Below are 26,038 nucleotides of genomic sequence, written 5' to 3' on the forward strand. Positions count from 1 at the left end.
TCACGTGCTTGGATAACTCACCAGATAAAAATGCTTTAGTATATATGAAAGGTTCCTGAACTGTGATCATTAAAGGGGTTGTCCCGCGCCGAAACGGTTTTTTTTTTTTCAATAGCCCCCCCGTTCGGCGCGAGACAAACCCGATGCATGTGTTGAAAAAAAAAAAAGGATAGTACTTACCCGAATCCCCGCACTGCGGCGACTTCTTCCTTACCTTGCGAAGATGGCCGCCGGGATCTTCACCCTCGGTGGACCGCAGGTCTTCTGTGCGGTCCATTGCCGATTCCAGCCTCCTGGTTGGCTGGAATCGGCACGCGTGACGGGGCGGAGCTACGAGGAGCTGCTCTCCAGCACGAGCAGCCCCATTCAACACAGAGAAGACCGGACTGCGCAAGCGCGTCTAATCGGGCGATTAGACGCTGAAATTAGACGGCACCATGGCGACGGGGACGCTAGCAATGGAGCAGGTAAGTGAATAACTTCTGTATGGCTCATAATTAATGCACAATGTACATTACAAAGTGCATTAATATGGCCATACAGAAGTGTATACCCCAACTTTGTTTCGCGGGACAACCCCTTTAAATCCCAAAATTTCAAAGAGTAAGAGTTTTGTTTGTCCAAAATCAAACAAAGTTGGGGGTTCATGCAAAACAAGTTTCACTTACCAGTGCCATTGCTCTTCTGCTAGCCACCGATCTTAGTTTACAGAACAGCATGATGATGTCGCATCGATATCACTGCCCTCAGCGGTGTACCATTGATGCTTATGCCCCAACTTTGTCCGAACTCAGACAACCCCTTTAACGGAAAGAAAATCTGAAATATATTCTGCTTTATACTATACCTAATAATCTGCAGTAAACATTAAAACTGAATCATGCTTAGAAATGTTTTTGTGTCTCCTTGCTGCTTCCAACAGAGAAAGCTATTTCACAAAGTAATGGAAAATTCAGCAATTTTAGGGTATATTCACACGGGTGAATATTCACATGCGAGTTCCGTCTGATGGCTATGTGGACGGAACTCACATGTGTTAATAACACATTGATTTCAATGTGTTTATTCACATGAGTGATTTTTCTCCCGCAGCAATGCAGCTAGCTTGGGAAATCGCTGCATGTCCTATTATTGAGTGATTCCTTGTATTATGTCCTTTGTGATCTTCAAAACAAATCACATTGCACTTGCATGCAAATCGATTTTTACCATTGAGAATTATTGGAAGCACTTACAACGTTTTCACACATATGAAAAACGCACATGAAAATCGTAAGTACATAGACGCAAAAGCACACTGTGCTCTCATCCAGAATCGCAATTTATACTTTCTATATCAATTCCTCACATTTGTTAAGATTTTTGCTTGCTATTAGGGCTTAAACAGACGTACGTGTTTGAGCATGTTTTTTGCACGCGTGAAACTCACACCCGCAAAACATGACAAAGCAAACCCATTGACTTCATACAAGTCTATAACAGGTTGAAAAAAAGGAAGGGGAAGGGTGTGACCAGGCATACGACCCTTGGTTCATGCACATATACGCTCCGTTGCAGCGAGCATATTTACGCATACGTTCATCTGTCGAATCCCTTATTCAATTGTTTACTTTAAGTAGATACAAATCTGTCATGATCATATGATAATCAGAAATAGGCATGGCTTCTTACAGTACAATCAGATCAGTGTCTGATCACATGTCAGCAGAGATCTACTAAACTATAAGGAATTGATACACAATGTATATTAGAAAATTGTATAACTTTCAGTACACAATAAATAAACAGAATCTGGAATGTAACTTTAAGGGAGGACTTACACAAATGTGTTTGCGTGCACAACATGTAAAGAATAAAACCCATTGATTTCAATGGGCGCATTCTCACTTTTTGCTTTTGCACAGGCGAAAAAAAAAGGCAGAATGCTGTATTTTAGGGCTCCTTCCCACGGATGGATTTCTGCCGTGTAATACGCGGCGGAAATCCGCTGCGTTGCTCGCAGCTATTAGGTTCTATTGCACCTAATAGCACAATGCTTACGGTGCGGAATTCCACCGCGGAATTCCGCACCGTAAAATAACCCGTCCTCACCCGCGGCATGCTCTATTTGCCGCCAGTGTACGCGCGGACGGCTTCCATTGCAGTGAAATCCGCTGCGTTGCCCGCAGCTATTAGGTTCTATTGAACCTAATAGCACAATGCTTACGGTGCGGAATTCCACCGCGGAATTCCGCACCGTAAAATCACCCATCCTCACATGCGACATGCTCTATTTGCCGCCGGTGTACGCATGGACGGCTTCCATTGCAGTCAATGGAAGCCGTCCGTCACGCTATCTTCCGCTGTAGCACAGCGGAAGATAGCGTGAAACCGCTTCCCCACCTACCGCCAGCCGCGTCATATGACGCTGTGGGCATGTCATATGACGCAGCCGGCGCATCACATGATGCTGTGGCACGTCACGCGCTCTATTGCGCATGTGCGCCGAAGCGTCTTGCGGGACGTAGGACACTGGATCCGGAGGTAAATATTGGGGTCTCTGGGGGCGCCGTAACGGCCGTGTGAAGCCGGCCTTAGGGTGACTACCCACTACAGTTCTTTTTCACAGCGAAATCCACAGTGTTTTTTTTTCTCCAGGGGTCTATGGGACTTGTTAATGTTAAAATCGCGATTTCGCTGTAAACTGCGATTTTGCGCGTTCACGATTTTAACATTAACAAGTCCCATAGACCCCTGGAGAAAAAAAACGCTGCGAATTTCGCAGTGAAAAAGAACTGTAGTGGGTAGTCACCCTTAGTGAGCATTTGTGCACCAAAGGCCTCATAAAGGTCTATGGAGTGGGGGTGGGTGGACTATATGGAGAAGATAGGACTTATGGATCCCCTAAGGGTCCAGGGCCCGGGTACATCCGCACCCCCTATAGTTATGCGCCTAGTACTGCGTGCATTTTTGCGCATACGCCCCTGTGTAAAACTGCCCTAAAGGTGTTCATTATTAAAGCGCAAATATGCACTGAAAATAGGACATGATGGTTCTTGATTGGGAGGAAAGATCCCCAGAAGCCCTACCTCGTGTTTACGGACAAGCCCTTTTAATTAAACACAATTGAGAAAAGTTACTCTGTAAGGCTAGTTCCACATGAGCGATTGCGATTTTGCCATGAAAAAATTGCAGCAAAATCGTGTCTTTGTTCACGAGATTTTTGAGTGTCAGCTATGCTTTGTTTAGAATAATCGCGCATCGCATTGCTGCCACCTGCGATAAAAACCCGTTTTTTTTAATTGCGATAGTCAATAGGACTTTCTAATTTTAAAATCACATTGCATCACATCTCAATAAAAAGGAGGCTCCATAGGGAAACATGGGAGATAAAAAAAATTGCACATCGCTAAAAGATAGAGCATTACACAATTTTTTTGTTCTCTCAACATCGCATCAGTGAAAACATTGCTAATGGGATGAAAAACATTGAAAATTATTGGTTTCATAAATTTGCTTTTTTACTCACTCTTGCATCGTGGGAAAATCATGCGATTCTATCGCCCGTGTGAAACCACCCTTATTAACCCACATAGATGAATGCCAGGCATGTATGGAGATAGGTCAGGAGCCGGGTCTGTTTCACACACAGCTCACACTTGTTGGCTGTGATGACTGATCCCAAATGTTTAACACCATTTAAAAATATATCTAAAGCGTTATTTAAATTTCATCATCCCCTTTTACCATTTTTTGGTAAAAATAACTGGTGTTTTCACATACAAAAGAGTTCAAACTGATAAAATATACCATTATATGTGGCTTTTTTGGTCACCTCCACTCCTATATAAAATGGATTAAAAAAATGTTCAAAAAGTCATACACAATCAAAAATTATACGAATAGAAATTACAGATCTCTTTGTCAAAAACAGACTCTTGGGCAGCTCCATCAATGGAAAGAAAATGGGTGTCAATATGTGGGGACAAAAAACAAAATCCTTTTTTGTATTTTTTAAGGGAGGCTCCAGATGACTGTATGCACAATTGCGCATGACTCTTGAAAGGTAATTGCCCAATTGTTGGCCCATGTAAGGCCTTAATCACACAAACGTTTTATCACGGCTATTTTGCCGCGCTGAAAAGTCGGTATAAAATCGCGACTATCTGAAGCATTGGATTCCAATGCATTCTTTCAGAAGGGTGATTTTCCGGCGCTGTTACGCATGGCTGGAAAAGATAGGTCTTGCCCTATCTTTTGGCCACAATTGACTGGCAGCTCCCATAGATAGAAGCCTATAGGAGCTACCAGCAAAGGGAGGAGGAGGGGCTTTAGCAGCGGCTCGCGCAGCTAAACTCCCTCCCACCTCCCTTTGCTGGCAGCTACCATAGGCTTCTATGGGAGCTTCTATTGCCGTAATCAGCCGGCAGAGTGCAGGGGAGAGAGTTGATGCTAAACTCTCTCCCCCAGAACAATGGAATTCCAGGCTGTGGCGTGTATACACTGCACCCAGCCATGTGAATGGGCGAGAAAACATGAGATTTAGCTGCAACTTGGTTGTGGCTTTCTCTTGTTCATGTGATATTCGGCCGCGATGCGGGCGTCCGATAATCGCGGCGCCCATGTGAAAGAGGTCTTAAACTCTCCCCTACTGACAGCGATGATTCTCTATGTGGCAAAAACAATTGCATCGTCCCATAGAGAGTCTAAATTGGCCCATGTGAAGGTTGAGTTGATCTCATTGATCCTTAGGCCTCTTTCACATGTGGAGCTAGGCGCGCAAGAATCATGTTGTAATAGCCATGTGTTTTTTAAGCACATGATTTTTGCGCACCTAACTCCCCGTGTGCATGAGCCCTTAATGACAGAAAAAGAAGCAATAACAAAAATTCTCCATATAACTAAATGGAACTATCTCCATAAAATAGGTTGCAATCTTGACTATTAACTTGCCTACTGTGAATTGATGTTTATTATAGTTTCAGTTCACAAGGAGTGATCTAGATCAAAGCAAACAGTATCGCACTAAAATAACATTAGAAATGACTCTCCCGCCTCCACAGCTCTAGAGATAATGAATCTCTTAATCCATGAAAAATTAAACCACTCTCCATTGTGTTAATGCCAGCATCTGAATCAAACCTTCTTTGTTTACTGTTGTTAATATATATTGTTGGTTTACTATATAATTTGTAGCATTTCATTTTACATGTTTCAAAACAATTTGGTTGGGTATCCTGGAGTTCAAAGCCCATTCATAATACTACTGGGCTCTTTGTATCGCTATATACTGAAGGCCTCTATAAGGAAAGTCTCAGAGAACATTCATGTTATTTACCTTATAGCAGCAACAATTTAATTTTTTAATATTTGAGGTTTTTGGAACTTCGCTACAATTGTATTTTATCATATTTTAATACAGCTAAATCTGTAAGCATTTTAGCAATTGTTAAACAATGGAATTAGCTGCTTGCTAATATATTATAGTTGTGGAATACATTGCTATAGACTATTGTGCAATAGAATCTAACTATTGTACGTGGATGACTGCACAAGAAGGTTACATTTTGACTGTGCCTGTCACAATCTGAAGCGGATGTTGCTGCTATATTACATTAAGAGTGCTACATCTGCAGCAGCTGATATGGAACTCCCTACAGTTCACTGTTTCTGTGTGACGATAGATAATTGGTTGGTAGCAGGTCCATGTTGCACCCCTGAACATCTAACAATAAACATCATTGTAGATCCATAGGTTTTACCACAGTTTGAACTCTGTCTGAATATCTGTTTAAAGAACTTTAAAGTCTGTATCTCAGTTCCTGCATTGTTATATATGTAAAATTTCATTGTCCCTCTAATATATCCTCTGAATAATTTCTTGCTTCATTCAAATCATTGAACAATGATTGCATTAAGATTTGGAGCTGGTCAAATTATACTGATTACAAAATTCAGTGACACTATGACCACACGTAATATACTGCTTGCATAAGGGTTCCACTGCATCAGGAATAATAGATGCTGAGCATATGCTACAATTTAGCAATTCCATAAAATGATACTGTATGTGCAAAGTGAGACATGCTATCATGCTTGGTGTTGCTTTATGTACTGGAATGACACCTTTAGGATATTTTTGGTGGCAGGCACACACATAAAACAAAAGAAAGCTCATTAAATACCAGACATGATATATGCACATGATGACAGTAATTGAGTGACAGGAGAGGTTGTTATTTATGCTATCTGATAGGGATATTTCTCAAAACCTGCTTGTCTGCAGATTTTTCCAAAACAAATACATTTGTTGTCACATATACAGTATGTGGTAACAATTTTCACATAAATTAGATCGTATTCTTTGTGAGAATATGTAAGGCCTGACACTAATGCCTTTCTGGTGGTTGAAAAAGATTGGCTTCTAAATAGGAACTGTTGTTTCAACAACCTCTGCAGAAATCAATAGTGCAAGCCACTATAAGAAACTTTATATATATCTTATTAGATAAAAAAGCTAATTTATCCATTCAGCTATTTCTTCTTCTTCCAATGCCTCACTCTCAGTTCACTGATAAACTACATCTCCAGATAGATCAACTCACTGAAAGAGATTAGGCTGCATGCTGCTCATAGAAGTATATGGACAGAAGGAGAGAGGAAGGAAGAAACAGCTGTAATGAGAAAGAAATAGAGGCACTGAGACACACAGAGATGCTGCTGAAGGCTCTTGTAAGCGTTTTACTCACCCTAGTGTTGAATTCACAGCTACACTGCTCAGTACTGCTGTATAATGTCCTTCAAACTGCTGTTTCTGGGGCTGTGCTACAGAGAGAAAGGGGAGCAGGATTTTTTTTTCTCTGTACTATGTATGGGAGACATTCCAGCGGATAGTCTCTACTCCCTCCATAGCTTAATAGTACTACTATTCATGTACACACACAATAGCTCATTCTTTTGAAAAGTCACCTAAAAAGCAAAAGGTATGCTTTAGGCAACCCCCACACTGGCGCTTTATTACAGCGTTTACCGTGCATTTGCACTGTGCTGATTAAATGCTGTACGAAGCTGCCATTCATTTCAATGGGGCTTCTCAGAAGAGCTCTAAAGCGCAGCATTTCTAATGCTGCAATTTGCCTGCATTGCCACTGTGCTAAAAGCGCAGTAACAATGCAGGCAAACACTCACACTGAACGCTGTACAAAGCAGCTCTTCCCTAGTAAAAACGCTGTGCTTATACTATCGCCTGTGTGAGAGTGTCAGAAAGCATTTTTACAGCGATTTTGAGCTGCATTTTTAAAACATGTCACAGCGTTTGACAACGCTTTTTAATGCACCCCATAATTGTCATTGGTGACAAGCTGCGTTAAAAAAACGCTAAAACGCATGAAAATAGAACAGATAGCACTTGAAATTCACAGTGTTAGAAATGCCATGGTCGAGCGCAGGTCTGTGGGGCCCCATTGAAATCATTGGGAGCGTTGTACCACAATTAGTGCAATGCTCGGGACGCCATGTTAATCATAGTAACTAGCATCCGGTGTGAGAGCAGCCTTAGGCTAACTTCACATGGGTAAGCTCCCCCATATCGCGCTTGCCATCCATCTGAAATCCCCAATGTTGCAAAACGTTTTCATGGCAAACAGCCTTGCATCACTTCGGGGATGCAAGGATCCCCCAGCACAGCTGTCATAGCAGAGGATTACGGAGTTTCTCCCATTGCTTTCAATGGGGCCGACGAAGCTGCTGCCAGCCCCATTGAAAACACTGAGTGCTGCGATGCGAGAGTACACAGCATGATAGAACATATCAAGATTTGTTTCCCGCATAGCATTGCGGTGCCATCACTCATGTGTATGACCCCATTCAAAAGAATGGGGTTCATATTTCCGTGAGATAAGTGTGTCTGTCTTGCAACTCACAAATCTTGCACGATTTTATCGCTTGTGTGAAGTCGACCTTAGTCTTTACAAATCTTAACCAAACTCCTAGTTGACTTTTAATCTGTTGAACATATTTAATATAAAACTACATTTTAAAAACAAAAAAAGAAATTGTTCAGATAATAGAGGAAAGCGAAAATCTATTATTATATGACTAGAACATATTTTCCACCAACAGAGCTAATTAACGGCAGCTAAAGTTAAATATTTGTTGCAGTTGTATGGCACTATTTTACGTTTGCATGATACTGACCGTAGTGAAGCTCAGAAAACTAATAATATTAACCAAGGGCCTTTAGAGGATAACTTATTGGGCATTTACAGAACCCGGAGTTTGGAAGTCTGTATACTACATTCACCACATGAATAGAATAACTGAGTGAGTTAATACAAGGGTTGCTCATACAGGAGTTTATTCTTATTTCTTAGAACCTGCTCTATTGTGTGCATATTTGCACACCAAAGAACCCCATAAAGGTCTATGGGAGGTGCGCAAACGCGCACATCTGCACGTGCAGGTGTGTGCAAAAGGCTGTGCATAACTGAGATCAACTGGCACCTCGTTTGGCTAATTAGGCTAATTAAATCAGGGCAGGGTAATTCCCCCGCCCATGTAAACAAGCAATGCCTGCGTAAATCCGCACAGTATTTGCGCAGGAATGTGTGCAAAATACACTCGTTCTCTGCCAAAAAAATTGCACAGGAGTAAGCGTATTGCAAAAAACGCTCATCTGAAAGTGCCATAAGTGGGGTTTGCAAAAATCCCATGCACACACTGCAAAAAATCCCCATCCAGTTTGGCATGAATTTCTGCAACAAATCTTCTGCAAGTTAGCATACCATACAGGATTCCCAGTCAGTCAACAGCTCTTTGCCAGCCAGCAAAATCAACAGCGCAAGTTATCTAGTTTAGCTTGTAAACAGCCAAGGTGTAGAGCTGCGCAAACTTTTGGTCAAAGTTGTATAGTGGATGCTCACACATTAGTTAAGTTGACCGTATGAAGACATCCTGTTAACACCTTTGCTTTAATGTGCATTATTTTCTCATACTTTAAAATAGAATACTTTAGAACTCATCTAAATTACTTCAATAGATAATCATAATTTCATCTAGGTCTCCATATGAATACCTATCATAGAACCCTTTTTCATAAAACGATTATTGTTCACAAAATCGTTAGATTGTGCGAAACTGAATGATATTCATTCAGCGTAAAACACAGACAACGATTGAAGAACGACTGATAATTTGTTTGCTTATGGTTAATTTTATGCAGGCATAAAAATCATTGTTCAGTTGTTTGCAAGTTGTTAGGTCATTCCCATTCATTGGCACAGTCCGCTAAAAGACCAACAATCAAGTAAACAAGCGAATGCTGAAAAAAATGTAAATAATTATCTGCGCGTGTAAGCTTATTGCATTTGAAAGCAAACTTCTCCGTTAACATTTAATCATTCACTCGTTCCAACGATTTTTTGTTCTGTGTAAATGGAACCTTATATCTTTGTAGAGTGTTCTTTGAAAAGCATTCTGTTCAGCCATTTTGAACATAATGGCACTTGTGAAGGGCAACAGGTAAAAAAATCTATGTGTACATACACGCTAATGTATTATCTTTGTTCAACACTACTGCTAAATGTTATATTATTACTCTTTTATTTGAAAACTGTTACATTGTTTCATTACTGATAGCATCTAAATGCAAAGACTCAAAACACTAATGTTCTTGATACTGGTATTCTCTTTCAGCTCAAACAAAGGTAAAACTAGATATTTTGTAACACTATAAATGTTTCAGTAGTGATCTGTACTTAAGAAATATGCTCTTATTTAATTTACTGCCATTTCCATTGTGAGAACATGTTATGGTAATAAATATATCCCCCCCTTAACCTCAATCCCTGGTGTGCATGTGCAAGGTCTACAGCATCTGGATACTTTTATGACAAGGTGGAAGAATGTACAGTGACTATAAGCACTGCTTAACAGTGCACTGATTATCATACTTCATAGCCGCTCAGTGTGGAGATTTGGACTGTCTTTTTACCATACTAGGCCTAGCCTCTAAAATGCTTTCTAATTTGTGGGATTTAATACAGCATAACTGCGTCTGTACCTTCAATCAACAGTTTCCCTTGGTACATATCACTGTATTCACAGAGAGGTTCACACAGTCTAGGAGCTTACAATTGGTTTCAGAAGAGTGACTCCTTCAAGGTTACAGATAGAAGGCAATGAGACAAATCTCATGATCACCCATCTCATAGGTGAAACACAAGGCTTCGTTTCTCCAAGCATATGAAAAGAAGCATCATCCCAACCTGTGTGTATGCCCAAAAAAAGTGACTGATGGATTTCAAGGCCAAGAGGTGTAATAATAATAATAGCCAGCTGATTACCCTCCTTAGACCAGACTGGGTTTTTGCATTACCTGAAGTCGCTATAAGGGTGAATAATCCAAAATCCTGCAGACTTTACTCGATCTTGCTCCCTTTCTACTGCCTTCTGACTGCCAAACATCCGCAAGGAAAATTTGTTCACCCCAGGCTGCAAAAGCGCCCCAAACTGTCTGTGCATGAAACTACTCTGCTCCTCGTCCCCTCCAGATAAAGTCTGTTCTCTAGCTTCCACCTTTATAGTAGTGCTGTGCTGCTCAGGGCTCCTAGCCTGGGACACGGGGTGAGCTGCTTGGGAAGGGCCTACACCTGCTTCTCCTGGAGCATCCGTGGTGGGGGACTTATCATCAGTAGGGCTGAGGTCCCCCTCTGAGATAAGCCTTCTTCCTTCGCTGGGGTCTGAATCATGAAGGTGCCGGCCACAGCTGGCAATGGAGGAGAGGCTACCTGTAAATCTCCTGCAGTCTCCATTGCTACTGGCTCTTTGGGATTTGCCTACTTCAGTTTCCATAACTAGAAGAGCTTCTTTTGCTCCAGGTCGTGGGTCAAGGATCTTAAGTGCTGATGGAGACGGTAATGGTTTGAGCTTAATGCTTTTTCTCCAGGTGTCCCTCTCTTCACCTTCTTCTTCGTCCATGATAGAGGCTTTGGATGCAATGTGCTGCGGGAGACTGTACAGACGCTTCCTCATAGAGGGGTGCAGTCTGTCCATTGTCTGCCACGATACTCCTCCACTCAAGGCTTAGTCGGGATTCTGCCCCTAGTTGCCACTGTCGGGGGGCATGTCAGCACCTCTTGCTCCTGCAGGCACTCATGGACGAGGAGGTCTGTGTCTCAAGAGCATCAGTCGCAGCATCCTGGCAGAGCTGGAGGTGCCAGGAGGAGCTTGTGGTCCATGTTTGCCAGTCTCTGTTCAGATCCCAAGCAGTGAGATGATGAGGACTTTGCAGGAGGGTATGAAATGCAACAGACGGGCAGAACAGTTCAGTCAGCAGCCGGCCAGGGGAGGGACTGGACTAGGGCTGCCCAGAAGAACAAAAGGAACAAATCATAATAAAAAAGAGAAAAAGAGAATTCCCTCCCTCTTTTCCTCCCTCCCTGTCTCCTTGACTCTGGCTGCTGCCCATACTAAGCATACTGAGAGAAGCTGCAGCATCAGAGGCTGCTGACATCAGACTGATCACTTATTCCTCACGCAGCCCCTGCTACTGGCAATATTCATGAAGCTATCTGATCTATTGTGTTGCCATAGAAGCCTGGACTGCACACAAGGTGGATCTCCTTCAGTCCTAGGTCCAGAGTTTGGACATTTGCAGGGCAGGGAACTGTGACCAGAGGTCAGATCTGTACACTGATCCAAGTGTGACCCTGGCACATGAGATGGCTTAATTACTTACTAGGTGTCTAGGAGTACTTGAGAGCAAATTAGTGCAACATGGCAATGTGTGGAAATAAACAGATGGCTTACTAAAAATGTTTATGTGGGTAAGCAGAAAAAGTGTCAGTCTCATACTTTCCTGCACACCATAGACTTGGACCAGATGTACTGCTTATGTGAGATCATAATTGTCTACTTCTCTTCTAGCTTAAACAGCAACAAACAGAACAGGAATACAGATATTTGAGGAAAAAAATCTGCTAATTTATGTTTTTAGAACTTTCTGGTTGTCCTAAACTCTTTGTATTTCCTTAAATGATTTGCTCTATTCCAGGCATCTACTGCCATTCTGATAAAAAAAGTAGCTTCTATCTTTAGGGCTTTCATCAGTACTTTGTATTCCCAAACCACATCCAAAATACAGAAGAAATACAAATCTTTCCATTATACTTACTCTCTATACGTTCCACTCCTGGTTTTGGCTTACGAAATACTGATGTGTGAATAAGCCCTAAGAGCTCTTTTACACAGATGTGTTTATGTTGCGTTTATATTGCGTTTTTGTACGCACAATACACGGAGAGTGTAGATAAATGTATAGTTCGCCATTTACAACAATGTTTTTTCCTTCCAGACTTTGAAGACACAGACTCATGATGTAGAAAAGATGTATAGATACTGATATGAACAACACCAAAATCCACAGGCTACCTGAGAATTTTGATGCAGAATTGAAAATGGCTTAAATCTGCATGCAATTCCACATCAAAATCCGCAGTTAGACCTGTGGATTTTGGTGTGGAATTCCTTGGTTTGGAGTTCTGCAGTGCATCCTGGCAGAATAATTCCACTTGAAAGGTCCCTAACTGTTTTATCAGAAGATATTGGGTAATATCACAAGCAATGTACTCTTCAAATATTGTATATAAGGAGAGCAAACACTAAATCCTAGAGACTCACTCCCCCTTTCCGCTAATAAACAAACAATTCCTTACAATATTTCAGAGTAGTCCAGCCTGTTCCAATTGCAACTCAACACTGTCTGAGCCGCAGCCCGTCTGCTCCAGTGCCTCCCTTGAACTGGGCCAGCCATGCCCCCCTACCGAAAAACGCATGAACGAGAGAAGGCCGTGACCAAGTCGCAGATAAATCTCACATTTTCTCACCAATTCACACGGCCAGGTATGGCGTATATACGCTGCAGCCTGGAATTCTGTCAGCTGAGAATAAATCTACTAAACTCCCTCCCCCTCCTTTTGCCAGCTGCTCCTGGCAATAGATGCTGCCACAGAAGCTTATGGGTGCTGCCGGCAAGAAAAGGGGGAGGGACTTTAGCAGCTGATCGCGGCCAAAAGATAGGGCAAGTCCTATCTTCTTCAGCAGCGTATAAAATCGGCTGTCTGATTTTATGCTACTAAACATCGCCCATCTAAACGAATGCATTGAAATCCAATGCTTCAGATGGTCACAATTTTCACCCAACATTTTAGCATGGCAAAATAGCCGTGATAAAACGCTTGTGTGAATAAAGCCTGGGGCTTCTTTCCCACGAGTGTATATCAGCCGGACATTTTCACGTTGGGAGAGATAATATTGGTGAACGGGCGCACAAATCTAACATTTGTGCACCCGTTCAGACGGCATGGGTTCCCCCGCATATGCGCTGAGAATACCATACCGTTGACCCTTTTCCCTCCCTCCCCATCGCAGGCTCACCTGTCCTCTGCTCCCGCTTGTTCTTTGCAATGGGAGTGGGTGCGACAGGGGCGGAGCTAATCACTGTCCAGTCTCGCCTCCTCCCATTGATGGCTATGGACAAGGGGTGGGGAGAGGGTGGGTGCTTAGCTCCACCCACATCCTGTCCCTTGCCCACAGCCAGCAATGGGAGGAGGCGGGCCGGGTCGGCACTTAGCTTCGCCCCCATCCTGCCCCCTCCCATTGCAGAGAGCCAGCGGGGAGCAGAGAACAGGTGAGCCTGCACGGGGGGAGGAGCGAAGAGGGATAGAGTTAAGCACCCACGCTCCTAAACCCCCTGCCACCTGCAGCCGCTGCTATGGGCTCTCATAGGAGTCCATGCAGCTGCTGACATATTTCGGCCCAAAAGATAGTTCCAGGACTATCTTTTGGGCCTGATGTAAAAACGCCCGTGGCTATATTTGGCTGGCCGGCTGCTTTTATGTCTTAGGAATACGGCCATGTGATCTGATGCATTTGAATCCAATGCATCAGATCACAGCGTATATCAGCTGGCCGTGGGAAAGAAGCCTAAGCCTGAGATTTTATACTTTCAGTTTCACGTCAATCCTATAATGCATCAGCACAGTACTAGCTATGCCTGCTGGAGGGACAGTTTATCATTACTGTCTTTATTCACCTATATAAGCGATGGACCATAAGTATACAGACAGGAGGATGAGCTATGATCCTTTCTATTATAACTGTGTGACAGCAGCTGTGTGAACATCCTCAGTAACTGTGACAGGAGTATCTGTGTCCCCCTGCAGGACGTTTTAGGAGTAGATAAATGCAACAGCATTACATGGACTGAAAATCTGACTAGGAAATTAATACATAACCCCAAACACACCAGCATTATTGTTCCTCTATACATGGTAATGTGCATGTATGCCAAAGTACTTTACTGTACTTTTCTCTGAAGTATTGTGGAACATCCAGGCGTTGTTGGGCAAACCTAAGACAAGCTGCAATATTTTTTTTCTTGGATAAGTTTGTCTTTTAGCTCCAACTTCATAGTAACATAGTATTTAAATCTCCCCACACCATGAGTGACAGATCTTCTGTTTCTGAATAATCCTAGCACAGCTTTCCCCTTACTGCTATGTATCCTCCATATGAGATTCTTTTTATAGGACACTACAGGTGCCAATAAGAGGTCAAATCCAGGTATGAAGGGAACTCAGTTCCAACTTCATCAGGGTAAATTTATCCTGAATTTATTATAAACTGAAGAATCCAAACTAAGGAAACTAGGCAGGAGACATGAATCTAGCTCTTCGTAACTTGTATTTTATGTGCTTCAAATGCTGAAAAGGTTGGACATTTTAATGAAGGAGTTGAACATTAGAGGTGTTGTGCATTTGTAAAACTATTGATGGCCCATTCACAGGATAGGCTATAAGAGGTAAATGAACAAGGGTCTTCCGCCCAGGAACCCCGACAACCAGCTCCTTGCTGAGCCAGTGTGCTTCTGCACTGAGCTGATTTTTGCAGGGAGCAGACAGCTCAATTCCCACTGCAGTGGTCAGTCTTGTTATTACAGCAAAATACCCATTGAAGTGAATAGCCTGCAATACCAAGCCTCGCCACTGCAGTTGGAGCAGAGCTGTTTACTTTCAATGGAAGTCAACTCAGTGCATGAGCACACCAGACCAGCAAACAGTTGATCAGTAGGGGTCTCAGGGGTGCAACTTAGCCAATCTACTATTGATTATCTATTCTATGGATAGACCTTCAATAGTTTACAACTGGACAATCCCTTTAATTCCTTCACACAGCAGGACATAGATTTACATCCTGGGCATGCAAGGTTTGTATGGAGCAGGATCAGGAGCTGAACTGTAGCATGGCGTGATGTATAATGCAGTATAATGCAAGGTGAACCTGATCAGAAAAAAATACATGCATTGGCCACCCGATTTCAGAGAAAAATGTAACAAAAAGCAATCAAAAAGTCATATGTACTCCAAAAAAATACAGAACGTCCCACAAAAAATGAGCCCTTACACAACTATATCAACAGAAAAATAGAAAAGCTATGCCTGTCAGAAGATGGCGGATATATTGTTAAGATATTTTATTATTTTTAATAGTATAGAAAGAAAAAATATATACATTTGATATCAGGGTAATCATACTTACCAAAAGAATTAAATTATGTGATTTTTGCCACAGTGTGTACGCTGTAAAAACAAAACCTTCCAACCAAAGATAGAGGAATTGCATTTTTTTCCATTGCATTCCATTTAGAAATGTTTAACAGTTTTTCAGTACAGTATACATTACTTTAAATTGTACCATAGGAAAATACAACTTGTGCTCCAATAAAGAAACCCTCTGACAGCCTCGTCAATGGATAAAATAAGACAGTTATGAATTTTTGAAAGTGGGGAGGTAAAACCAAAAATGTAAAAAAAAAAAATAAAGAGCTGCATCATTAAGTGGCTTAAAGGGGTTGTCCCGCGAAAGCAAGTGGGGTTAAGCACTTCTGTATGGCCATATTAATGCACTTTGTAATATACATCGTGCATTAAATATTGGCCATACAGAAGTTATATACTTATCCCCCCATCCCCCCCCCCCCCCATGTTTAAACCCATTTTTATCTTTATCTGGATGTATATGTTTTTTGGGGAATAAAACTTAGCTTACTATTAACAGTTGTTTCTAGTAGCTCATTCCCTATATACCTTTAAGGGTCGGTATTGAAGCGCAGCTGAAAAAAGTTTTTTTCCGGTTGTTTTTACAACACAGGATAGGAGTTTTTCCATCATTTGTTTTATTGTGTTGCTACATTTGCTTGATGAAAAAACAGTTAATAACTAGAAATACAGAATGAATAGACTATTTGCATTTGAATGACCTATACTTTCCCTGTGTTAGCATGGGTATTGATAGGTCACATCTAATAATTTAATAATAATTGTCAATCTTAGTGATTTCATTCTGCTGATTATTTCAATTATTAATAAAGATTCCTGGGATCAAGTGTAAAACAAGTTAAAGGATCTAAACAAACAAAAAACGCAACGTAGAAAAACCAAAGCAGAGCAGTAACCTACTTGTGTCAGAATAAATAAAACCAAGGTGAAAAAGATAAAATTGCAGTACAAATCCTGCAGGGATGTTGGCTACTTGGATAATCTGCCCCCTGCAGATTGCTATTATAAACTTTTTGTTTGCTTATGTGTTTACCGTGCATGTAAACGAAACATTATATTGCTGACATTCTTAGATGAACCTATAGTTTCAGGATGCAGAAATAGCTCAAATATTTTTCTACTTCATTTGAAACAAGGATTTCTCACATTCCACATTTTTGTAATAAACAGCCAGAGATCATACCTTTACATACAGTGCCTTATGCTTAAAGTATTCACACTTTCTTGAACTTTAGCATGTTTTATTGCATTCAAAATATATTTTTATGTAATTCGTCTTTTCACACTTTTTCTTCTAAAAAAACACGGTAGCAGTCCAAATATTTAAAGTCACAAAATAAAACCTTTTAAATAAGATGTTACTTTTACTGTATAAAATGAAAAAACGTGAAACCCAAATAAGACTATAGAACCATTTTCAATGTATCAATGAAACACCCTATACATACTGAATATTATAGAATAGACATAACAAATGCCAACATAATCTACAAACTGTACTAGTTATTTTCAGTACAATGGGGAATATTTAAGAAGCCCGGGATGACAGAATTCCAGAGTCCAAAAGTCGCAATTTAGGTGCATGTGCGAAAAAAAAAACGTTACGGCAATTTATGCCATGGTCTGCAACTTTATGGGGCATGGCTGAGCATGGCTCATCACTTTTACTGTATTCCACAAAAGAAAACAAATGAAGTAATTTTATGTCAGAAATATTAAGTGTTTAAAAAAATGTGGGAGACACTAAATGTCCGGTTTGTGAGGTTTGAAGAGATCCAGACAAATTCTGAAGGGAGATGTCAATTACGTCAAAGGTAGAGGACAGGTATAGAAGAGAGAATACAGAATAAAGTCATTTGACTTTAGCAGTAGATCATTAGTGAGATTTCATAGGGTAGTTTCAGTAGAAGCACAAATTGGGGTGGGGGGCAAATTGCAAGTGATCACAAAAATCAGTTGCAGGAGAAGTGGAAGGTTAGTTCAAGGTTCACACAGTGGGACATATTAACTTAAGGCCCATTTACACTGGACGAACTGGCAAGCAAATGATGCCCGACAGCATGTCCCAGTGAAGCCTGCTCCTGTACTGTTACACAGGACCAAGTATCGCTGGTTCACTCACAGCAATGCCGGCTTGGTGGCTGGGTGGCCGGGAAGCGCCCCCCCCCCCCCCCACCTCTATTTACTGTAAGCAGGCAGTTGTTCAGAACTGAATGGCTATTGTTTACACTGAACGGCTAGTTGTTCAGGTTTCAGCATTCAGAAACTAAACGACTGAATGACTCTCGCTCAGTCTCTGCATGCATTTACATGGGACAACTATCATTCAAAACCCAGCGGGCGCGCAGGATTTGGAACAATTCTTATCAATAATCGTTCTGTGTGAAAGGGCCTTTATACTAATAGAGCAAACTTAGACCAGACAGTCCTAAAATGCACCAAATAATAAATCTATCATGAAAACTGTCTGAAAACACATGATGAATGTGGTGCAAATCATGGAGAACAGTTTTGTGGCACAATTTTCACCAAAAGACTAGCTTACTTACAATATTAAATTTAACCCATTGTTCAATGAGTTTTGAGGCAAAAGACTGTTTACTGAGATGGCTTTATACTTGGACAAAAAGGATGGTTTATGGGTAGAATGTGATGTTTGCATTTTTAAAAGAAGGGGGAAAATGCCGACGGTTAGTGATACGTTAAACTTAGAGCTGAGATAAACACAGTAATGTTGGGGATGAGGTCTGATAAAATTGGTTGGGTCAAGTGCACAATTGTCAAGGTGCAAATTAGAGAATAGGGTGGCGAAGGATGGCTTCTGGGACTGTAGGGGTTTTTTTGTTTTATCATTGTCATTAAACTTTTACAAATTGCAGCTAACATAATAATTGAAAACATAATATAAATACCCCCAAACAAAAAGGAAGTAGATAAGGAAAAACAGGGTAAAATGTATTTTAACTCTATGGGAATAGTAAATTGAACTTTCTCTAATGTTGTCGATCATCTATTTGAAATGCAATATGTGGCAAAGTCCTCAACTGAGCTGAGATATGTAGATGTGCTTTTTTCTGGGCTTAAAGCGACTCTCCAGGCTTGGAAAAATAAAGATGGTGACACCAGCTTCTCAGAGTACCTGATGCACAATGCATGTATAATTAGTTCAAGACACTACACCTGCTTTGATTAACCAGTGCTGTCCACATGAGCAGTACTGACTAGTCAGCTCAGCATGTAGTGTCTTAGACTGCTCATGTATACTATTCACAGCGCAGTCGGAGATGCTGTTCAGCCATCTTTGTTTCCCCAGGCCTGGAGGGTTGTTCTCAAGGGGTTGTCTCACTTCTAGCTGTTTTGCTGCAGGAAGCAGACAGCTCCATACAATGCCAGTGGCTCAGGTTGGTACTGCAGGCTGAGTCCTATTGAAGTAAATGGTATTCAGTCTGCAGCACAAACACAGCCACTGCACAATGTACAGAGCTGCCTGCTTCTTGAAGCAAAACAGCTAGAAGTGGGACACCCCTTTAAAGGGTCTGGGGAGCGGCTGCAGAGAGGGGAAGAGGATGTAAGTAAAGGCCCATTTACATGCAAAGACAATCTTTCAAACGATTGAAAGATTGACAGTTTTAGCAAGCGTCCATTATGTCCATTAGCACTTTATAATCATCATTTGCGTGTAAATGATCCTCTGTTAGCCTTAGTAGGTGGTCTGAGCTCTGCACACAGCTCCATTGCTTTGGCATGGGCTTGAGGCTGAATACAATGTAATCTCTGACTCCCATGCAGAACACAGCGTGCAGTCTGTGTTATCTACTCTCCGGGTCAATGATGGATTTTAAGCTCACCTAAAATCATCGTTCAGCCGAAAAGTAAATGTTAGTAGCATTTGCACTCAACGATTAATGCTCATATGCCATTGTTTGAACAAATTTTGAGCGATATTCATTGCGTGTAAATGGGGCTTAAATTGTGATAAATTATTATTTAAATTATAAATTTTAAAAAAAGGATTAATTTTAAAAAATGAAAAAACACACCTTTTCGAATTTTCCCCACAAAACAATCTAAACAATTAAGAAATTAACATAATTGGTATCTCTGTGTCTGAAAAGACCAACCTAAGTATCATATTATTTAGCCCACACGTTGAATGCCGTAAAAAGAAAACATATTACCAGAGTTGCGTTTTTTTGACACTAAGCCTCCCAATAAAAATTGAATTAAGGTGATAGAAAACTACAGCTGGCCCCACATGCACAAAACTTGCATGGACATAGATCCCATTGTCTTCAATGGGTCTATTTACATGTGCAATTTTTCTCTTGCAGCGTTGCTGCAAGATAGAATCACTGCAGCATGTTCTATTTTTCTGTGATTTTGTAGACAACTCATCCATTTACTATGAGCAAGTTAAAAATCACATTACACTCACATCATATTCGCATGTACATATGAGTTTTCTGCGTTGCGATCTTTAAATTTCCCTATTGCAAAAAACATGCAATTTTCATGTGTGTGAAAAACGTGCTTGAAAATCAAATGCTCATCGTCACAATTTTCTCACAAATCGCATTGCACACGCATAGAAAATCGCAATTTTACAAGCGTGATATCAGTATGAGTTTCTTAGACCGAAATTGCACTCACCCTTGTAAATGGAGCCTAAAAAGTGTGCGAGGGATATGAATGAAATATTCAGCTGTAGGATGCCTTGAACTCTGCCACTGCCACCAGGTGGAACCATTTTTGTGAATCCACGGTACAGTAAAATTTGTTCAAGTCAGTGTATCCTAAGATAGATCACAAGGAATCCTTTGGGACACAATTAATAAGACCTTCAGAGAAAAAATTTGAATTTTTTCCCAAAAGGATTGTATAACTTAACAAGCTAATTAGTTCATTTAGAAGAATTGTGTCCTTTCTGTAAATCTCGCTGTTTTTATTTTCTGATGGATATTTTTATTTCATTTTCTCTACACAAGTATCAAGACAGCCTTCTTGATAGTTCTACATATTTGCTTTACAGCAGGCACCAGCCAGAAAAATGGCAATATTTCAGTATCTTTTATATACTGTAGATAGTGACAAAATGTAACAAATAAAACTACAGTAGTTACATTTCTGAAGATAGATCACATTTAAAGACAAACAGATATACAGGGCAAACAGCAATTAAAAGGCAGAGTTAAGGGCTCTAGCCTCTTTCACATTGCATACTGCTGCGTGCTGACAAATCCCCATATACTATCTTGGCGTGTATGTACACATAATACGCGCCAAGATAGTGCATGTCTCACTTTTTTGGGGGTACATTTCGCATGCTGTGTGTGAGTGGCACTGTTGAAATGTAAGTTTGTTACCACGTATTACGCCCGTAAACCCTGCACACATAATATTTTGTAAAAAACACTCATATAAGAGAGCCCAAGGAAATGGTTTTGGTAAAATCCAATACAGCAAACAATAAACACCTTCACAAGTAAACGGGAACCAAGTATCTTGTTCCTCAAGAAGGTTTAAATCAGAGGTATATTTAAAGGGGTTGTCCCACTTCTAGCTGTTTTGCTACAGGAAGTAGACAGCTTCATACATTGCACAGTGGCCTGCGTTAGTACTGCAGGCTGAGTTCTATGGTAGTGAATGAGACTCAGACTGCAGTACTAATTCAGGCCACATCACAATGTACAGCAGCAAAACAGCTAGAAGTGGGCAACCCCTTTAAGATATATTCATCACACTGAGCCCTAGAAGGACAATGAGACAAGGAGAGGAATGAAGACAGCAAATGCATGCACAGCAGAAGATCATCCTTTTTTATTGTACATCCCCCCCTACATTTCCTCTTCATTGGTTTGTCAGGGCATTGCAGACGAAATGTTCCCATGAGTGCAGGAGCACGTTCTATACAGGTTAAGCTCTTTCCCCTGACCCAAAACCTTTCCAATTAACCAAAGAAAGTTACCTCTGATCCTTTTCTTGCGGCATATTTCCTTTACCTCACATCTTTGATCTTTGGAGGCAGAGCTGAATTGGCCATTATCCTACTTGGGGAAAATTCCAGTGGGCCAGTTGGGTCTTGGGATTGCTTGCAAGAGTGAAGATGTGCACCTGGTTCAGCTGCACATAGGGCAGGGGGGCAGTGGTGCTGGGTAAGGCACAGCAGTTAGGCTCCCTGAGTTTAATTTTTTTTGTGTATTTAATTAAAAAAAAACTGATTTACTCACCTGCCTCTGTTGCTCTCACAGCCGCTGTAATTGGCGCTGTTTTGTTAGGGTCGCACTCTGAATTCCTCATTGTGTGATTATGTGACAAACACATGATTGCTGTGGACATTCTCTGGCTTCACGGTGACAAACACATGATTGCTGTGGACAGTCTCCAGCTTCACTAATGCTGAGGCCAGGGATTCACTGCAGCAATCATATGAGCTGCTCACATTATCACACAAATCAGGAGTCAGCGGCGACCCAAATGAAACGGCAATAACTTCAGCAGCCGGAGTAGCGATAGAAGCAGCCTGGTTAGTATAGTCAGTTTTTTATTTCCTTACATAAGAAGGTATTATTTCTGAATGGAGACAAAAGGGGAAATTATTACTGATGGTAGCAAAAGAGGACATTGTTACTGAGTGAAGCAAAAGGGGCATTATTTCTGAATGGGGCAAAAATGATCATTAATACTGAATGGTGGTAAAAGGGGCATTATTATTGTCTGAAGGCAGGAGGGGGTATTATTACTGACGTGGGCAACATATGTATTTTTACTGATCGGGGGCAAAAGAGGGCATTAATAATTTATACGCCAAAAGGTAGCATTATTTCTGACTGAAGGGAAAAGGCAGCATTATTTGTAAATGGGACAAAAGGCAACATTATTTTTGACCGGGGACAAAAGGAGGGTTTAATAAAAACTAGGGGTACAAAGAGCATTATTCCTGACTGGAAGTTAAAGGGGGTATTATTACTGAATGAGGACAAAAGGGGGGATTATTGCTGAGAATTATAAATCATAGGTTTACATGTCAATTCATCTGATTTTACCACAAGTCACCCTTTTTAACCAGTATTTTTAACCTCACTCACCCAGTTACCCTGGAGGGGGCAAAGCATCCACATGTAAAAAAATAAATCAACATTATCTACAGAATTAATGCAATAAATAGTGGCCTGTATACTACCCAAGTTCATATTGGGACTTCCTTGGATCCGTTTACATTTACCAGTCATCAACTGGCATACTGAGAAGATCTCCCATTGAGGCACTAGTTGTCTTGCCTGGTCACTCAGAGTCCAAAAACCGTAAATTCCTGCAGAGTTTCCAAGCCATACATTGATGTGTTCAGTGAAAAGGAAGCTGAGACACTGCCAACACACAGACCATATGACTGTCCCATTGGCCTCCTCCTTGGCGCATCACCACCCATAGGTCAAGTATATCCATTAGCTCTGCCTAAGACTCAAGACATGTGGAATAATATCAAAGAAATCTGAAGGGAGGATTCATTCAAAAGGCTTCCTCACTGGGAGGTGCCGGATTCTACTTTAAAAAGAAAGATGGTTCCCTTCTGCCATGCATCAACTGCGAGGTTGGAATACTGTTACAATAAAAACAAGTACCCACTACCCTTATTCTCTGAATTACCTGATAGAGTACACTGGGTTACCATCTTCACCAAACTTGACATCTGCAGGGCCTACAATCTTATCAGGATAGTGCAGCGTCCCGTAGGGTGACCCCAGACACAAGGCACACGTTCAGGAGCTGGGAGGGTAGAGTGGTCACTTGTCACAGTGGCACTTGCCAGGCTCCCTCATGGATGGACACTCATAGCCTCGGCCAGAGCAGCGCTGGGCCTCTTCAGGAAACGCCAGGGGTCTCTGTCTCTATCTCTAATCACTTTGTATTCTCTCATCAGGACAACTGGTCCTCTCGTCTCCCATGATTGAAGGCTGAAGAAGGAAAATGCGGCAGAGCAGCCCAAAAGAAGATGGTGCACAGGCAGGCTTGCAGCTTCCGGCCAGCACTGACCCGTTGCCTATCGCATGACTCTTTGCACAGGCCAAAAACTGGAACAGAGCTACACTTTCTCATCTATTGATACTCACCCAGCTGTCTGGGGAACAGGTCTGCGAATCTCAAAATGCGATACATTTGCTGGTTTTAAATAAAGCACACCTTGACCTTTTATACAATCTGGACTCTATTGAAGCCTAATGAAAACTATGTTAATCATTCCTCAGGAGCAACGCCTTTCTTTATGGTATGTGTCCAGCATCATCGAGTACTGCCACTTGTTCCCTCCTTCATAGATGTCCCAGCAGTTAATCACTGCCTCAGTGAGTTCTTGAAGATTTGGGACCAGACAAAAAACTTGCTTACTCATGCTGCTGATCTTATTTTAAAAAAACGCTGACAAGTAGAGAAGAGACCCAGCCAGATTGAATGGAGTGTCGGCCAAGCATGCGCACCGCTACTCCATTCATTTCAATGCTGCTGATGGAAATAGCCAAGTACGGGCACTCAGCTATCAGCACCAGCCCCATTTTACATGAATGAAGCTGCACTGTGTATGCTCAAACATCGCCCATTCAATCTCCTCCTTACTATGGGGGGTGCAGTGAGGACAAGGTGAGGAGAAGAGAGGGACACAGGACTCTTATTCCTGAGATTGGTGGGGGTCTCAGTGGTAAGATCCCCATCAATCATACTTTTTTCACCTATCCTGTAAATATGTGATAAGTCAATTTTGGGAATACCTCTCTAAAAACCATAAATGATACAGAGAGTATATAGGAATAGTAAATGCTACACATATAGTGGATCTCACAGTTTAGTAGATAAGGGCAGCAAATTACTACTACTATTAGAAGCTCAAGTGGCACAAAAAAATGTGGCTATTAGGAATACTGAAAGAAGACACTGGACACCTAGTTTATGAGTCTGATGTATTCATGAAGAAATTACCCCTATCACCTCTTCCTGTGTACCCCCTACCCCTCTGGACATTGATTGCCAGGCTGCTATAGACGATTATTGCATGACTGGCTGATTATGACTGATCATTCACCTCTTTGCACAAGCCCACTCTGTAGGGTTTCATTTTTTTAACTGTCCCCTGGAGCTTCCAGTTTAGTGTAGCATGCTAATGGTAGAATTAATCTGCTGGAATCTGTTTTAGGCCCCCTGTCCACGGCCGTGACGGAATATCGCTAGTGATATTCCGCCGTGGGGGAGCAGGGGGGAGAGCTGTCAGGTCTCCGCGCTGAGCCTATCTAACAGATAGGTTCACCACGGCAAATCGCGCCATGCCGCGATTTGAATCCCACAAGTAACAAAATCGCTATGATTCTCCGCTCGTGGAAGTCGGGACTGCGCTTTCTATAGCGTTGCTAACGTTCACTCCATTACCTGTGGCCGGATTATTGTCGCAGATAATGCAATGCACTATCGCCTGTGGACAGGAGTCCTTAGGGCTTCTACCCACTAGTGATTTTTAACACTGCCATATAGCTGCATTTTTTTCAATGGGACTTTCTAATGTTGAAATCGCAGCGCACAAAAATCAGAAGTTTGTGCTTTTGCGATTTTTGTGCACTGCGATTTTAACATTAGAAAGTCCCATTGAAAAAAACGCTGTGATATCGCAGAGTTAAAAAAGAAATCGCCAGTGGGTAGAAGCTCTAATACTAATTGCACTTGTATCACAGATTAAATGAACCCATTAAGTATAAAGAGGATCTTCGCTTTGTTAGAAGTGTGCTTCACAATAAAATGATCGCAGGGGATCCCTCGTTGAGAAGAAAGTGTTCAATTCTTCTGCATCAGCACCATAGGAGAAATGAAGCATTACATAGTGCCCACTGGTGCAGGGTCCTCCAGAGTACAAGATGTTCTTCATAGCTGCCATCCGTTCTGGCTGAGGGTCCTAAATAGCAAAGTATTAACTGACAATTATGTCACCGCTGTGACCAGCAATTGACCACAATTATCACCTGACATTTTAAAATCACAAAATTATACATAGATAAATGAAGGCCAAATTTAAAGCATCTTGCACATAGAGTAAATATGAAAGTCTAAAAACCTATTTATCTTAGACTACTGTTATAATAGGCACTCATAAACTCACACATTCCAATAAGAAAGCCGTTGATTATTATCAAAGACAGACACTATTTTCGGGAGCTTTCAATTTGCAGGCTATGACAGCAGCATGCATATTTATCAGCAGTACTTCCCCCGCACCCAAACAGCTCCTATTTCCCAGCCAAGTTTCTAATTACACTTCTTCCTTGTCAAGTTTCTGTGTGCCATCTCTAATTAAAATGATTCCAAAGGGATCAAAGATAGTGATTGGAAAAAAAAAGTGACACTGTTTCCAAATGTGTCTGTAACTTCCTGGAAACTCTGCAAATATATGATGCAGCTCATATATTATC

The 26,038-nt window shown here is 41.5% G+C and overlaps 1 protein-coding gene across 1 annotated transcript in view; it reads right to left on the reverse strand.

The window, feature by feature from the left end:
• The window catches only part of HCN4 (hyperpolarization activated cyclic nucleotide gated potassium channel 4), a 125,271-nt gene extending 114,240 nt beyond the window's left edge, over positions 1-11,031 (reverse strand). Inside the window, exon 1 of the mRNA XM_066589945.1 lies at positions 10,355-11,031. Coding sequence (XP_066446042.1) covers positions 10,355-11,031 — 677 coding nt within the window. The remainder of the gene's footprint in view (positions 1-10,354) is intronic.
• Positions 11,032-26,038: the final 15,007 nt, after the last annotated feature.

This window comes from Eleutherodactylus coqui, chromosome 2 (assembly GCF_035609145.1).
Source record: "Eleutherodactylus coqui strain aEleCoq1 chromosome 2, aEleCoq1.hap1, whole genome shotgun sequence".
Taxonomy (NCBI): Eukaryota; Metazoa; Chordata; class Amphibia; order Anura; family Eleutherodactylidae; genus Eleutherodactylus; species Eleutherodactylus coqui.